Source organism: Siniperca chuatsi, linkage group LG4 (assembly GCF_020085105.1).
Source record: "Siniperca chuatsi isolate FFG_IHB_CAS linkage group LG4, ASM2008510v1, whole genome shotgun sequence".
Taxonomy (NCBI): domain Eukaryota; kingdom Metazoa; phylum Chordata; class Actinopteri; order Centrarchiformes; family Sinipercidae; genus Siniperca; species Siniperca chuatsi.
Window position 1 is genome coordinate 10,803,390 of NC_058045.1, and position 17,469 is coordinate 10,820,858.

Genomic DNA, 17,469 nt, shown 5'->3' on the forward strand with positions numbered 1-17,469 from the left:
AATTAATTACAATCTCAGTACAGTAAAGTTCAAATTATCTGCTACATTTTTATTATACAAACTACAAATAACTGCAAGTTATGGATTAATTCAAAGAAACATTAAGAAGTTTAAACCATTACCATTCTGTTGAGTTCCTGGTAAATGATCTCTGTGAGAACAATCATCACAAGAATAAATACAGTTTTGGATTAAATGTTATGAAATATCCAACTCAGTTTTATCCCTTCAGTAATGGTTAGGACTCAGAAAAGGAAGGAAAGGTGATGCAGTCTTACTGTACTGAGAAAGAGTGAGAAGAGAAGTAAAAGGGTCTTGGCTCCAATTGACATTTCAATAAGTGGAACAGAGCGTTAGCAATCCATTCCCAACTTTTCTGAAACAATTATTGAGATGGTACCTCCAGGCGATGTATGTTCCTGGTCCCCAGAGTCCTGCTGGCTGAAACAGTAATTGACTAAATTGTAGAACACATCGGGGCCATTTACAAATTTGCCAAAAATGAATCGTTTAAAATGAAATGAGGGTGACTCTCAAATTAGCAAGGAGTATGATTGAGATGTGGTTCTGGGAATTAAGAAACATGATTTAGAGCTCTGCAAAAGGAGCATCTGTGAATAGTCCAGTGTTACTCACCACCGTGCTCTGACTCGTATTTAAATATCACTGTGGTTTAACAGATGTTCAGTAAAACACGACAATTCATATTTAAATGTTTGACAATTCATATTTAAATATTCAATAGCGTGTGCGATTAATAGATAGACAGAGCTTATATACAGTATATACATATATGTACATTGAAATGTTTGTACATATATAAATACAGAATATATCCACATACTGTATTTATATATGTACAAACATTTCATATATATATATATATATATATATATAAATAAACTAACATTTCTCGTGAATGTGTTTATTTTATTGTTTCTTGAGCTACCAAAATGTAATGTAGTTTTATACTCATGACATCAAATGCGTGACTGACTGACATTAAAGTGAAAAACAAAGCAAAACAAATAACAGAAACTGCTGAGCTGTAACACAGAGGCAAAAAACCTGTAAAGAAATGTTAACATTCAACCACACAGTACATTGTATTGTAAGAGGACGTGACTTCAGGCTTGAGTGGAGTAATTTGAGCTCATGAAACAGTTCCTTAGCTAAAAATAATAATTTTTCTAAGAGCAGTGTGATAAATCATATGGCACAAATCTCATTGGTTTAAAAATATTGTGTTGCAAGGTGTCTGGGAAAGTGATCTTAGCTACATTTTACAAGGTGTACTCATTTCTGAAAAACACCAGCAAATTACTCTGGCTGTTAAGGGCCTGACAGTTTTGATTGATTGTTGTGCAGACACTGTGTTGATTGTTGCCTGTTGTGCCATTCCTGTGGCTCCCAGCAGCCACTGCTTTCATCTCACCCGGGCTAAACTCTTCCAACCAGTGATGAGTAATTACTAAGTTCATTAGCCACACTAGTGGCCCAGAGATTTATTAAAACAAGATTTGTCATCAACTCTCTCTACTGCTTTTGAATATCCTGACTACATTTGGAATTCAAGAAGGCAAGTATTACCTTCTCCATATGACATCATTTTTACAGGTGAAACAACGAAGATAACCGATTTCGGAAAATGCTCTGATAGTGTCCAGTGTCAGAGGTCCTTGATGAGCCCCAATGTTGCCAGGTTCTGGGGGGAAACGTGTGATAATACTATTTATTTGCCATTATTTAGTCTTGTCACAAAAAGGGTAGTGCAAAAAAATTTAAGAAAAATGAATAAATAAATTAAGTCACCCTATAAACTCTTTTGTAGGTAGTCTCTATGAACCATGAGCTACCAATCAAATAAACTGCGTTGATCTGTTCAAGATCTAATTTCAACATATACAGGACATGTCATCAAAGTGTTTTAAGTAATTGTCTCTCCTGTTGTAATGTGGAAGAACTAATAATTAGTAGGATTATTTTTATTATTGATTAATCAGTTGTCTATTTTTTTTCCCGATTAACAATTTAGTCTATGAGAAGTAAAAACAAATTGCAAAAAATGCTCATTACAAGTTCTATGAAGGTAAAGACTTTGAGGTAAAGTCTTCAAATAACTTTGTTTTGCTTTGTCCGAACAACAGTCAAAAAACAGGAATGTAACAAATCCTTACATTTAAGAAGCTGGAACCAGCGCATATTTTGGCATTTTTGGATGATATTTGGTTGTTGCCGACTCATTTTTCTGTTGCTCAACTAATCAACTAATCAGTTGTTTCAGCTCTAATAATCAGAATTAGCCCAATTTGCTCACATTTTTCAGAGGCTATGATACACCTGTATGGTGATGATTACGGTAGATATATAAATCAGTTAGCTACTGTCCATTACAAACAAGAACACAAAAACATGTATATATAAAAATCCTTCATTTGAATAAATACCATGTGATACCATGTTTCTTTCTCCCATCAGGATCATGGGTGGGGGGTCCAGAATCCCACCACCAGCGCCATCTCTTTTCAAACCATGCATTAAAAAATTAACATTACTGCCAAATACTAGAATGAAAAAAAAGCAAATAACACCTCAGTGAAGACAAAATTACAAAAGCCATCATTCAACAACAGACCTTTCCTCCATAGCTGGTGTGAAGTGAAAGAGCCACAAGCTATCTTAGTGCAATGTCCAAGTAATTTTTCTTTAATAGGAAAATTGTTACTTATTGATCTGCACTTTGTAAAGCCTTCCAGCAATGCTCCAATCACCACAGCTGTCAAAACCATGGAAATACACTCTGTTCCTTTGTGATTTGATGACACACTGTTTCCCATTACTGGCACATTTCCAATGTTAATTACCTTCAACATAACATCATCTCCCTCAAAAGAGTCTCGTACAGGCCACTAGTATCCCACCAGAGGACAGCGGGGGGTAAGAGTGATAGGGCGAGTGTGGAGATATCGTGCTTTGCCTGTCTAGAGCTTGTATTGAATCTGTGCACCACTGAGTCTGGCCATTAGGCAGCATGATGGGCTTTTCTTTTCCAGACCATTTCCCATGGTCAAAATAGCATAAAAACACCATTTTGGTTCAATAGCAAAGACTTCAACTGAATAATCACAAGGGTGAAACTGTAACTATTACAGAGGCACCTCTGGGATAACCATACATAACAGGGGTGTCAAAAACACTGTAGGTTTTCTGGAGGGCAAAGTGTTTAAAGTGTATGTTGTTGGCTCGTGCTCCAACATCTGCTTTTAATTACTCAATTAGCGCAATCATTTAGTCTCCTTGACATTCATCCAAATGGCAAATCATAGCCGGAAGTTGTTCTGTTTAAACAGAGCGTTAAGAGGAGTCATGAAAAATGCATACACGATAATGTATATGGATACTTAACTAATTGAACCAATTAAAAGGGTGAACTGGTTTGAGTGAGAACAGTGCCAGCATCGCCCTCCGGGAAGAAGCTTTGACACCTCTGATCTACAGCCTCCCCTCTCCCTATTCACAGACATGGGCCTGAGGTCATATTTCAGCAGACAAAAGGTTTCTGACTTCAGTCATAGAGCAACAATGAACCAAAGATTTAAAAACCATGCAGATTGAAGGCTGTATAGAGCATCAGACAAGCCATTATAGTACAAAGTAATAGGATATCTAGATTCTTAAGAAAATTTACATGGTATTTAGAACATTGAATCTGTCCTCTGAAACTGGAGAAAAACATTTGTTAATGCATATTCAAATTCACTTTCTGTCTTCATCTCTAAGGACTTCAATGCCATTGCTACCATTGAAGTGAGATCCCAAAACTGCGACATGCACATTAAAGTATAAGCCTTTCTTTGTTTGTACTTTTTAGACTTTTGTTCGTGCTTTAAGTATCATAGCGAGACTCCTCTCTCAGATGTGAGTAGATGTATATTTCAGCTCAGACATACCAACAGATCAACTTGAGGGTTAAATGAATATCTGCTTGGTTTAAGACAAGCTAGCTTACCTCCTCCCAAAGTTAAACCAAATCAATCCCCCACCACAAAAAAAAGAATGATTGTACCCCTGCGGTGGTGATTTTCTGCATGCTATGGATGCATAAATAAACATAGGCATAAATACACAGAGGACACTGACTGGGACTAGCTGGCCAAGTGGGGCAGCTGTTATTAAAAGGGCTATTTATCACTGTCACCCCTCTCAGGTTCCATCCCTCTCTGCCCTCCAGCGATGTCACTAGGCCGCACAGGAACAATGTGGCTCATCCAACCAAACATACCCCCTCTATCATATATACACAAACACATGCAAACACACACACACACACACACATGCTTATGGTCACAGCTACACATACACAAAATAAATATGTATAGCTTTACCTGCTTGTGTATGTATATTGTGTGCATAAGCTGGAATAGACTTCTCGTTTGATGGCTTGGTTGAAACAAACACAAAAACAAGAACCTTGCTCCTTTCGATTTCTGGCAGATATCTAAAACACAGCTACACTGCACACACCGTTCATTTTCTGCTCTGTTACTTTATTGATTGTGGCCACAATTATCCACTTTTCTGAAGCACTGCATTAAGTGAATTCCCCCTTTGTTGGACAATAAGTACAGAAGGTTGGCTAAGTCATGCTATTCCTCAGCCTAAGGGGACAGTCTACTTTTCCTCCACCCTCATCATCATTAGCAAGCCCAGATAAAAACACACCTCAATTAGTCCACCTCTGCTGGGTGAGCCACATCAAGTACTGCAGATGCTTCCAACTGACCCATACCATAACTTCACTTACAGCAGCTCACGCCATGTCCACACTGAGGGGCAAAGATTACATTATCGAAGCCATTGCTTAAAAGTGTCAGCATTCAAAGGGGGCCTTTAATTTAATTAAATCTGTGCAATAAAAGTTGGAAAACAGTATATGTACACAAAAGACACTCAGGTACAGAACTCTAGCCTCAAACAGTACGTACTCTGCACAATCAGCATGTTATACTGTAGATATGCAGTCAACAAGACTGTGAAGGACTCAGAAAGAACCTCTTGCTACTAGAGTTTTACTTTCACCTTGGCTTAAAAACACAATATGCATACCAAAGTTATGTTAGAAAATAGATACATTAATGAACATTTGCCCTAACATGTACTAACAGTTATTTTCATTATCAATTAACCTGAAGATTATTTTTTTTATTAATCAATTAAGCATTTGGTCTATGAAAAGTCAAAAAATAGTGAAAAAATTCCAATCACAACTTCCCAGAGCCCTAGGTGACGTCTTCAAATGTCTTGCCAAAAGTCAAAAACCAAAACGTATTCAGTTTACTGATATATGAGAATATATTGCTTAATAAATGACTAAAATGATTAATCACTTATCAAAACAGTTGCAGATTGTCTGTCAATCAACTAATTGATTAATTGACTAATCCTTTCAGCTCTACATTATATAGTTTATTTGGGATTTCTTGTCCACATCTACCAAGTGTTACGGACAGACCACCGGAGACAATGGTAACGTGACTAGAGAGTTTATTGCAAACACAGAAGTATATAGAGGAGTAGATACTGTCCTTTCTCTTACGGATGGCGGAGGCGTGTGGGCACCGGGGCACCACACACCGAAGACGGGGAACACTCAGGAGCTCCGCACACAGGAGACAGACGGGAGCCAGGATTAGGAGTGGCACACTCAGGAGACGGTAGATCGATAGGAGCTGAGGTTTAGAGTTCGTAGCGAGAATTATCCAATATTCGTAGTGTTGAGTCCGTGAAACATACACAGGCAGACTGCTCTGATCTGTCCTTTGTAGAAACGAGACCGGACACCGACTGAGGTGCGGAGCTGGGTCTTATAGGGAGTAGGGTGGTTGATTATGTGCAGGTGTGCTAAGGGTGACAGGTGCTGGGAATTAATAATCAGGTGAGGGAGTGCAGAGTGACTGTGATGAGAATAGTGGCTGGTGAGGCAATGACAGGTTGTAACAGAACCCCCCTCTCCACGGCCAGCTCCTGAGGGCCGAAAGACCCCCCCCTTCCCCCGACACCGTGGCCTGTCCTTAAGGACCAAGCCGATCCGGGGAGCTTATCGGAATCCGGTGCGTCGGGCGGTCGACCAGGAGCTTGGAGACGGCGGGACGCCGGAGCGACCTCGGGCGGTCGACCAGGAGCTTGGAGAAGGCGGGACGCCGGAGCGACCTCGGGCGGTCGACCAGGAGCTTGGAGAAGGCGGGACGCCGGAGCGACCTCGGGCGGTCGACCAGGAGCTTGGAGAAGGCGGGACGCCGGAGCGACCTCGGGCGGTCGACCAGGAGCTTGGAGAAGGCGGGACGCCGGAGCGACCTCGGGCGGTCGACCAGGGGCTTGGAGACGGCGAGAGGCCGGAGCGGAGACTGGAGAGGCGACCTCGGGCGGTCGACCAGGGGCTTGGAGACGGCGAGAGGCCGGAGCGGAGACTGGAGAGGCGACCTCGGGCGGTCGACCAGGGGCTTGGAGCGGCGAGAGGCGGAGCGGAGACTGGAGGCGACCTCGGGCGGTCGACCAGGGGCTTGGAGACGGCGAGAGGCCGGAGCGGAGACTGGAGAGGCGTCCTCGGGCGGTCGACCGGGAGCTTGGGCCGGGCTGGAGATAGACGCGACCTCGGGCGGACGACCAGGAGCCTGGAGACGGCGAGAGGCCGTCGCGACCTCTGGCGGCCGACCAGGAGCTTGGAGACGGCGGGAGGCCGGAGCTGGGACTTGAGAGGAGTCCTCCGGGCTGGAAACCGGGCGGATTCTGGCGGCTGCTGACCTCCGGGCAGAAAACCGGGCCGAGACTGGAGAGGAGTCTTCCGGGCAGGAAACCGGAGCGGACTCTGGCGGCTGCTGACCTCCGGGCAGGAAACCGGGCCGAGACTGGAGAGGACTCTGGCGGCTGCAGACCTCCGGGCAGGAAACCGGGCCGAGACTGGAGAGGACTCTGGCGGCTGCAGACCTCCGGGCAGGAAACCGGGCCGAGACTGGAGAGGACTCTGGCCGGCTGCAGACCTCCGGGCAGGAAACCGGGCCGAGACTGGAGAGGACTCTGGCCGGCTGCAGACCTCCGGGCAGGAAACCGGAGCCGAGACTGGAGAGGACTCTGGCCGGCTGCAGACCTCCGGGCAGGAAACCGGAGCCGAGACTGGAGAGGACTCTGGCCGGCTGCAGACCTCCGGGCAGGAAACCGGAGCCGAGACTGGAGAGGACTCTGGCGGCTGCAGACCTCCGGGCAGGAAACCGGGCCGAGACTGGAGAGGACTCTGGCCGGCTGCAGACCTCCGGGCAGGAAACCGGGCCGAGACTGGAGAGGACTCTGGCGGCTGCAGACCTCCGGGCAGGAAACCGGGCCGAGACTGGAGAGGACTCTGGCGGCTGCAGACCTCCGGGCAGGAAACCGGGCCGAGACTGGAGGACTCTGGCCGGCTGCAGACCTCCGGGCAGGAATCCGGGCCGAGACTGGAGAGGACTCTGGCCGGCTGCAGACCTCCGGGCAGGAATCCGGGCCGAGACTGGAGAGGACTCTGGCCGGCTGCAGACCTCCGGGCAGGAAACCGGAGCCGAGACTGGAGAGGACTCTGGCCGCTGCAGACCTCCGGGCAGGAAACCGGGCCGAGACTGGAGAGGACTCTGGCCGGCTGCAGACCTCCGGGCAGGAATCCGGGCGAGACTGGAGAGGACTCTGGCGGCTGCAGACCTCGGGCAGGAATCCGGGCCGAGACTGGAGAGGACTCTGGCGGCTGCAGACCTCCGGGCAGGAATCCGGGCCGAGACTGGAGAGGACTCTGGCGGCTGCAGACCTCCGGGCAGGAATCCGGGCCGAGACTGGAGAGGACTCTGGCCGGCTGCAGACCTCCGGGCAGGAATCCGGGCCGAGACTGGAGGGACTCTGGCGGCTGCAGACCTCCGGGCAGGAATCGGAGCCGAGACTGGAGAGGACTCTGGCCGGCTGCAGACCTCCGGGCAGGAAACCGGGCCGAGACTGGAGAGGACTCTGGCGGCTGCAGACCTCCGGGCAGGAAACCGGGCGGACTCTGGCCGGCTGCAGACCTCCGGACCGAAATCCGGGCGGACTCTGGCCGGCTGCAGACCTCGGACCGAATCCGGAGCGGACTCTGGCGGCTGCAGACCTCCGGACCGGAATCCGGGCGGACTCTGGCCGGCTGCAGACCTCCGGACCGGAATCCGGAGCGGACTCTGGCCGGCTGCAGACCTCGGACCGGAATCCGGAGCGGACTCTGGCCGGCTGCAGACCTCCGACCGGAATCCGGAGCGGACTCTGGCCGGCTGCAGACCTCGGACCGAATCTGGAGCGGACTCTGGCAGGCTGCAGACCTCCGGACCGAATCCGGCCGGACTCTGGCAGGCTGCAGACCTCCGGGCGGAACCGGGCGGAGTCTGGCAGGCTGCAGACCTCGGGCCGGAATCCGGAGCGGACTCTGGCAGGCTGCTGACCTCCGGGCCGGAATCGGGCTGACTCTGGCAGGCTGCTGACCTCCGGGCGGAATCCGGGCTGACTCTGGCAGGCTGCTGACCTCCGGGCGGAATCCGGGCTGACTCTGGCAGGCTGCTGACCTCCGGGCCGAATCCGAGCTGACTCTGGCAGGCTGCTGACCTCCGGGCGGAATCCGGGCTGACTCTGGCAGGCTGCTGACCTCCGGGCCGAATCCGGAGCTGACTCTGGCAGGCTGCTGACCTCCGGGCGGAATCGGAGCTGACTCTGGCAGGCTGCTGACCTCCGGGCGGAATCTGGCAGCTGACTCTGGCAGGCTGCTGACCTCCGGGCGAATCGGAGCTGACTCTGGCAGGCTGCTGACCTCCGGGCGGAATCCGGGCTGACTCTGGCAGGCTGCTGACCTCCGGGCGGAATCCGGGCTGACTCTGGCAGGCTGCTGACCTCGGGCCGAATCCGAGCTGACTCTGGCAGGCTGCTGACCTCCGGGCCGGAAACCGGAGCTGACTCTGGCAGGCTGCTGACCTCCGGGCCGGAAACCGGAGCGGAGCCTGGGGACACTGGCGACTGGCGGACCTCCGGGCCGGAAACCGGAGCGGAGCCTGGGGACACTGGCGACTGGCGGACCTCGGGCCGGAAACCGGAGCGGAGCCTGGGGACACTGGCGACTGGCGGACCTCCGGGCCGGAAACCGGGCGGAGCCTGGGGACACTGGCGACTGGCGGACCTCCGGGCCGGAAACCGGGCGGAGCCTGGGGACACTGGCGACTGGCGGACCTCCGGGCCGAAACCGGAGCGGAGCCTGGGGACACTGGCGGACCTCCGGGCCGGAAACCGGAGCGGAGCCTGGGGACACTGGCGACTGGCGGACCTCCGGGCCGGAAACCGGAGCGGAGCCTGGGGACACTGGCGACTGGCGGGCCGGCGGCGAAGGCTGGGACCCTCTGGAGACAGGCGGCGAAGGCTGGGACCCTCTGGAGACAGGCGGCGAAGGCTGGGACCCTCTGGAGACAGGCGGCGAAGGCTGGGACCCTCTGGAGACAGGCGGCGAAGGCTGGGACCCTCTGGAGACAGGCGGCGAAGGCTGGGACCCTCTGGAGACAGGCGGCGAAGGCTGGGACCCTCTGGAGACAGGCGGCGAAGGCTGGGACCCTCTGGAGACAGGCGGCGAAGGCTGGGACCCTCTGGAGACAGGCGGCGAAGGCTGGGACCCTCTGGAGACAGGCGGCGAAGGCTGCGCCTCGGGGCAAGAGGCAGGCGGCGGCGGCCGCGGCGGCGGCTGCGCCTCAGGGCTAGAGGTAGGCGGTGGTGGCGGCAGCTGCGCCTCAGGGCTAGAGGCAGGCGGCGGCGGCTGGCAGACAGGTTGGGGATTCGTGGATGACCATAGGTTCGGCGGGCCAAACTCCTGGCAGAATCTCGCCAGGAAGAGGTCCAGAGAATGGAGAACTGCCTCTTCCTTAACCGCCAGGGATCCGGCCCAGTGCAGTGCCGGACCGGCTAGCCGAAGCACCACGAAGGCTACCTGTGTCCGCTCAGACGGGAACTGATCAGGGTGTAACAGGAACGCGAAGAAGCACTTCGTGAGGAACTCTTCGCAATTTTCCACTCTACCGGAGAAAATCCCGACTGTAGAAACTCGTCCACCGCAATAAAGGGACTAGGGAGGCTGAGGATATATCGTTTGGCCAACTCCCCAGGTGAAGTAGGAAGTTTTGGCCGTTATCTTTGTTCACCGGTCCGGTCTTCTGTTACGGACAGACCACCGGAGACAATGGTAACGTGACTAGAGAGTTTATTGCAAACACAGAAGTATATAGAGAGGAGTAGATACTGTCCTTTCTCTTACGGATGGCGGAGGCGTGTGGGCACCGGGGCACCACACACCGAAGACGGGGAACACTCAGGAGCTCCGCACACAGGAGACAGACGGGAGCCAGGATTAGGAGTGGCACACTCAGGAGACGGTAGATCGATAGGAGCTGAGGTTTAGAGTTCGTAGCGAGAATTATCCAATATTCGTAGTGTTGAGTCCGTGAAACATACACAGGCAGACTGCTCTGATCTGTCCTTTGTAGAAACGAGACCGGACACCGACTGAGGTGCGGAGCTGGGTCTTATAGGGAGTAGGGTGGTTGATTATGTGCAGGTGTGCTAAGGGTGACAGGTGCTGGGAATTAATAATCAGGTGAGGGAGTGCAGAGTGACTGTGATGAGAATAGTGGCTGGTGAGGCAATGACAGGTTGTAACACCAAGCATCAACCAGCTTTTTAATTCACAACTCCCTCCTTTTCTTTCATCTAAGTACTAGTGGTCCTCCTATAAACTTCTCACACACAGCAATCCACTCACGATTAATGAAGTGCTTACTTAACCAATTTAAACCCTTAACTCCTATTAATTCAGCATAATAGCCGCCCTCTTTGCCAGCATTAACAACACTCTAGCAGAAACGTACAAGTCTCTGCAGGCCAGAAAGAGTCAACCCAGCAAATTCCATATTCTTTGATAAATATGTAACAGTATGTATATCACTGTTAAAATGCATAACCCTCGTGTAAGACCCCTATCAAGTCTGCTTTACACCTGTATTACATTTCCCCCTCAATCAGCATCTTTTCTGAGACACCGGCCTCCCACGAGGAGCAGAAACCATTACAAGGGACTGCAGCTCATTTGCAGAAAGATTGGAGATCACGCTGCATCAAAAAGTATGTGAAGCATTTCTGGGAACAAAATTGATTTATTCCATTTCTATGTTTGTATGCAGCATCAGTATCAGTGTATTTAATGTAAATCCCCAGTCTCGCACTGAGTTGCTGTGCAGGTTGCTGCTTATTGTGCAAGTAAGAAGCAGGGCAATCAAATGACACAAGGGGCCTGTTCTGGTGCAAAATTAAGGTAAATTATTTACATACAGTATTTTTTATAGAAGATATTTTGTCTCGAACTTAATGATAAAACATATATGCAATGTACCAAATTATATCAATCAAACAAAACCATGCATGATGCCCTTTTTCTGATCCACTGATGCCGCTTGTTTAAGCTAGAAAGACATTAGGTTGAAATAAAAGGCATAAGCAAATAAATAAATATTTCTGAATATTTCAATTTTGACTGAGGAAAAACAGATCAAGCAGAGCCCGTGGCTAGAGGAGCCTGACTGCATGCTGGTGGGGGGTAAAAGACAGCCTGGGGGGTGTGGAGGGCGTCTGTTTTTTAATGAGCTGAAACTTTAAATACTGCATAATATATAATAAAAATGGATAGTTCATTTAACTCTCCCAATAAGTTGTGGAAAAACTATTAAAATCCATTATTCTCTTAATGTCAACAGAGTAAGCATTAAGTATGAATGAAGTGAACATGATACCACATCATCGACAACAAAGAAAAACAAAACAATCAACTTGAACTGGAAGAAAAAAAGGATTCGGGCATAAAGTTAAGTGCATAAGCTTAAGGGCATCAACTAAACACAGTAAAAAGCAATGCCAATGATATATATAACTATATAAATTTGGATCCACTCTAAGAGTACAAAATTAGCTTGTTTATCATAAAGTACAATATGAGGAACCTTGATAAAATTGTCCAGAATTTTTATTTACTGCAACTTAGTCCTAATGTCAGCTGGGAGTGGTCTTAAACCAGAAAGACCAGAATAGATGACTGACAGACATTTCAGCCACCCACTGACAGTAGCTTTGGCAACACTGATTGGCACAGCAGGCATAGTGTTTCAATACTCCCCCTTCCCCCTACACACACATATACAACACGTTATAAATCTAAAGAAGGAAGAGGGGATGTAAAGAAAAGAATTATGGTGCTCCTTGTCTTCCCCTGGGTGAAGAAATACACCATAATAGATTTTTTATGGCTTCAGTACGCTATCAGTCAGTGAGAAGAGGTCAGCAATTATTAACTACTGAAAAAATCTTTTAACAATACCAAAACAAAATGGTTGATACGTCTCACTCTGCTTAAGTATTATTAAGTATTGCTCTTTCAAAGCTGATCAAAGTGTACATATGTCTGCAGCTGGAGATGTTTCTAGATGAAAAGTAATGAGCTTTATGTTGCAGTTGTCACATTATAATTCAAAAAGTGCCATTTCACAGTGAATATTGTGACAATGTTGGCTGACACATCTGCATTAAGATGTAACTCCAGCGTGATCCTTAAAGTGATCTGAGTGATGGCTCTGGTACCCCTGCTGCTCGTGGAGCAAGCGCGGAGACGGTGCTGGTGGCCGATCCAGAGGCTTAATAATGATAACCTCGCCAGCATTAGCTGCAGGGGTTGTTCACACAATAATTGTTTCTGCCAAGCCATATATCTATATGACAGAGAAAAAACTGGTGTGACTCTCCTGCTAAATAATTGATTTAAGAATCGGCTGCATCAACTATTTCAAGGAGATGAACATGGTTTGTACAATTTTTTTTTTTTAACTGAAAAAAATGAGAACTTATTAGCTAATTAGAAGATAATTACAAGTCTCTGCAAGTTGATTAGCAATTTCACTGTTGAACATTAACAATTTACAGCAACACTACACTCAATTTCAGCACTTGTTTTGCTTTACTTACCTAAATTCTAAACAGTACAAGTATTTAAAGATTTCACCTTGACAAAACTTATTACCAGCTTCAGTATGCAATTAAACTTGCCAAACAGGCATTCATTCTTTGTTCATTACCACATTAGATGCATGTTGGGTAATTTAGACACTTCAATACAGGACAAGACTACCACAGCTATTAAAAGGCATAAATCTCGCACCAAATGCTGATATATTTCATTAATTTACAGCAGCTCATTTGCAGTCCAGATACCCTAGACGTGCACTGATGGTGACTGAGGTTCCATGTGTAATGCTAAGCCTCTGCCCGAGCTGAAGGGGTGCCCTCCCCTGCAGTTTAGAGTGACTCAAAGGGTGAAGGCCTGAAAACGAATACAATGTACTCACATGCCCCAGTTTGGATTTCACTGACTCGCATCATGCTGTAATAGCCGCACACAAAGCTGCAGTCAGTTGCAACCCCATGCAATTGTGTCTGGCTGTACAGCGGTATCAATGCAGCTCATGGGTCAAAGGGTCAATGAGTAATTAAGACATGGTTGCCTGAGCATTCCCCATGCACACTTTCAGTCCTGATGAAAGGTTTGAAATGAAAGGAGGGGGATTTAAGCGCAGCCTGATACTGTGGATCCGATTTCCATAAGTGTGTCTAACTGTTCCTTGTTCAAGGCAATTAGTATGATTAAAAGATAGCGTGGTGTCATCACGCTGTTTAAAAGGATTTTGCACATGAATTCTGCATCAGGTTTAGAAATGTTGCACACGACAAAGGTTACATAGCTTAAAATAAAAACATATTTAAGACAGTATCCTTTGAAATGTGATTGAGGGGTTATGCAAAATACTGTACATCCAGGGACTGTAAATATCTGTCTAATATCTGGTTCAGTAATTAGTGTGCTTGCTTCAGCAGAGCAAAGCTTTCTATCTTTGGGGAGGTGATGGTGGTGCTAGTCTAAGTGTTGGTTAGGCCTACAAATGACTCCCATCTTAAGACCATGAGGAAGGAACATTTAACAACTTGTGATATTCTTTTGTATTAAATTCAATTACCCAGTTAAATGTTCTTGCATAGGATGAGCAAGTTTTACAAAACAAGACACTCATGAAGAGGCTGTACATCATGAACTGCATGTAGGCTGATATCATAGCCATCAAGTGCAAAGAAGGTCAAAAGGTGCATTGATTTACATGTACAACAAGAAATTATTCGTTCGGTTTCATTGTTGCTAAAAATGAAGAGGCCAAGACCAGAAAATTGAGGTCGCTGATAAATGCTATTAGTAGGAGATGCTGAGGGGTGAAGAAATCAATATGGCAGTTTGTCAACCTGCCTCGAAGAGGGAGCAGGACTCTGCAGCAGAGGTAAGTGTGCCCTGTCAGCAAAGCACATTACCAGAAATCAAAGGCCAGAGAAGGCCTGAAGGAAGAGATGTAGATGTCTCTATACAAAGGCCACACTTTGGTAATTAAAACCTATTTTATCAGACCTGTCACTGGTTTTTCTCTAACACTATTGACTATCTGTTGCATGGAGAGTGATCACTAATTTACCTTTAAATAAATGAGCCAGGGTTATTTAAATTCCTGTATTTGTCACACAAAATGAAACCAAAGACACTGTAGTATCAAATAAATTATGCCACTTGGTATCACCTATATGAATTATTAATTCTTAAGACATTGAAGGAAATGTTGTCTGTCTTATTTACCATCACATTTTTTCAAGCGTTCATCTTGAGGAGCTAGCTGACCCTTATGACCAACACAAGTGTTCAGTCCATATGGCATAAAAACCAGCACTGTCATTTCGTACACTTTAATATTTGCTGCAAAAAAATACTTCTACAATGTATTGACTTTGAAGACATACCCACTGGAGGCTGATACAATGTTCAGACACCGCTGTGAAAACATTCAAGAAAAGGCGTAGTGTCAAACAGTCTATCCTTCCAGAAATCCTAAACTTTCCATTAAATTTTAATGAAAAGTTAGCTTTACGAATAAACACTGTCAGTATTGCATGTCAGTGTAATAACATGTATAACTGACTCCTCCATTGCAACTTTTAAATGTTAAATAATTAAACACAAATGAACCTGACAATAGGAGCACTAATGAAACAAGATGGCACTTTTGTCAATAGGTCCATCAGACCATCACCTTGGGAACTGTTGTTGCTTGGCAGACAAGAGTGTCTTAAAAACACGTTCAAAATAGTTTTTCTTCATGGTTTAGTACTGTGCGCCTTCGTCTTCTTTGTATGCAAAATAGACTGTGACGGGTCCAACACTTGTTTGCACTGTTTCTGCAGCTCCCACCACCATCCAGCAACCAATGCCATAGGCCAAGCAAGGGATGCCTGCAATACAAGGACACAGTGATTATGTGCCATCGTCAGTGCTTAAAAATAAAATAGAATAATTATCTGTATCTAATAAGGTAGAATGTATTTACTGACCCAGATTAATAACTTTCAATATGGTGAAAAACTTGTCCTCAAAGTCCAGGTTCTGTGGAGGCGCTTTGGTACAGTGATATTTGATAAAGGGGAAGCAGCCTGTTCTCAGTATTTGGTAGTTGGATCCCTGGACTCTCCAGTTAAAGTTGGACAGTCCAAACTGGTCATTGTGGACGGAGCTGTAGCGGACACAGTATGAAGTCCACGGCGGGAGTTTACGCTGCAGCAGGTGGCAGGTCAACACCTCTGAGGCAGCTGGCCGTGGGCCTGTCCTGCCAAATGTGCTCGGAAACAGAGCGATCTTTAAAACGTTGCTGTGTACCTTCCTCAAAAACTCCTTCATGACTTATGCAAAAAGCAGAATGGTTCACCTTTTCTGCGGTTCGTATTTTATCATCTGGACTGCGGGTAAATTATTTACAGACAAGAGCTCTGGCTAGCCATAGATGAAATGTACCGACATTTTAAATCAGCTGATGCACAACAATAGCAAAACATGCCGCAGCTACACTGCACGTCCTTCAAAAGCAGCGGGGAAGGGAGGACGTTGCTGCACACAGGACAGTTTACATGGGCAACCAACGTCAGCTAAGGTTAGCAAACAAGACAGTCCCTGTTTGTGAGCTAAAGTTAGTTATCCTGCTGAAGATATTCCGCTACACAGAGATACACGTCCGGAAACACATGCTGAACACACACATACAATTTGTCTTAACCAGCTAAGAGACCTGTGAAGTGCAGCTCCCTGTGCCGGATTACATGCTGCAGTGCTTGCTCTGACCTGGTACTCCTGCTAAAGTCATCCGGTTGGAAACGCAGCGCTGAGCAGTTCCTCTTCAACAGAATTACAGTAGCGACTGCTACCTGCATTTTATTTATATGCACTCACATGTTCACCGGATATTAGTCATGTGTCCTATGTGAAGTGACGACCGTTCAGCTTGCACTGTACTCACACCAGGCCACCCTATAAAACAACCAAGGTTAAATCCAAAATAGACTTCTGTCTTATAATTTTAGAAATTATTCACAAGTCACTTCAGTATGTGTGAATGTAATGAACCACATGTGAAAATACTTCTCTTTTCCACGCTGATTGAGATTTCCTTCTGCTTCTATATTGCCATATTTATCGAGATACGTATGATTAACTTGGTTATCAGCTACCATAACTATATAAATAAACCTTTTGCAACTTTTACCACCACTGACGCCAGTGGTAATAAGTGTTTTTGTTGGGCTCCTGACCACATGAACACCACTAGCACATCCTCCTTTAAGTACAAACTAGATCCACTTAGAGACGCTGCAGCATTTGCTGAAATATTTCCAATCAACGTTCAGTGGTCTGCTGTATATCAGCACGATGGACAGCAGTCCACAAACCACCACAGCCTGACAACTAAACCAAACCTTCTTCATGTCAGCCAGATTTAATACTGAATAAGGGCCAGAAAAGCAAACATGTTAAGTCAAGCTGGTATGCATACACACATATTATGAATTTTCAGATTAAAATATATACATACTGTATATACCTATATATTGTATATATAGAAATCTGGGTGGTTTGTGTGGGTGATTAGTAATGAACTCTTCAAACCAATTGATGGCCTACCTACAGAATATGTAGATCATTTTGTTGTAACGGTACAGTAAATTGTGTGTGAATGCAAACATTTATAAAATTATCTGAAAATAAATGACAGATTTCATTTTCCCATCCTTTTTTCCCAATTCCCAACTTTACCTCTGAAAACATTATAAAGATATGAAAAATAACATCACATTTATCGTTACCCTGAGAAAAGCCACTTCAAGTTATGTCCCTTTCTCTGGATGTAGAGAGGTGCAGGAGAAGCAGAGAAATCTAGGCCAAGGTTCTGCTTTTAGCCTTCCAAGGAAACTGAACTATGTCACCTCATCAGGCCCTGGATGGAA

The 17,469-nt window shown here is 46.5% G+C and overlaps 1 protein-coding gene across 2 annotated transcripts; it reads right to left on the minus strand.

Annotated features, from left to right (window-relative positions):
- Positions 1-10,256: 10,256 nt before the first annotated feature.
- lg4h15orf61 (linkage group 4 C15orf61 homolog) lies at positions 10,257-16,439 on the minus strand. 2 transcript variants are annotated; one of them, XM_044194015.1, is made up of 3 exons: positions 16,310-16,439; positions 15,529-15,800; positions 10,257-15,429 (listed from the first exon to the last, which is right to left on the minus strand). In XM_044194015.1, the coding sequence occupies exons 1-3, from the start codon at positions 16,396-16,398 to the stop codon at positions 15,302-15,304; spliced, it is 489 nt and encodes a 162-aa protein (XP_044049950.1). In that variant the 5' UTR covers positions 16,399-16,439; the 3' UTR covers positions 10,257-15,301. The 2 variants fall into 2 exon arrangements, with proteins under 2 accessions (XP_044049950.1, XP_044049951.1); XM_044194016.1 differs by having other exon boundaries at positions 15,529-16,312.
- Between the last annotated feature and the right edge of the window lie 1,030 nt (positions 16,440-17,469).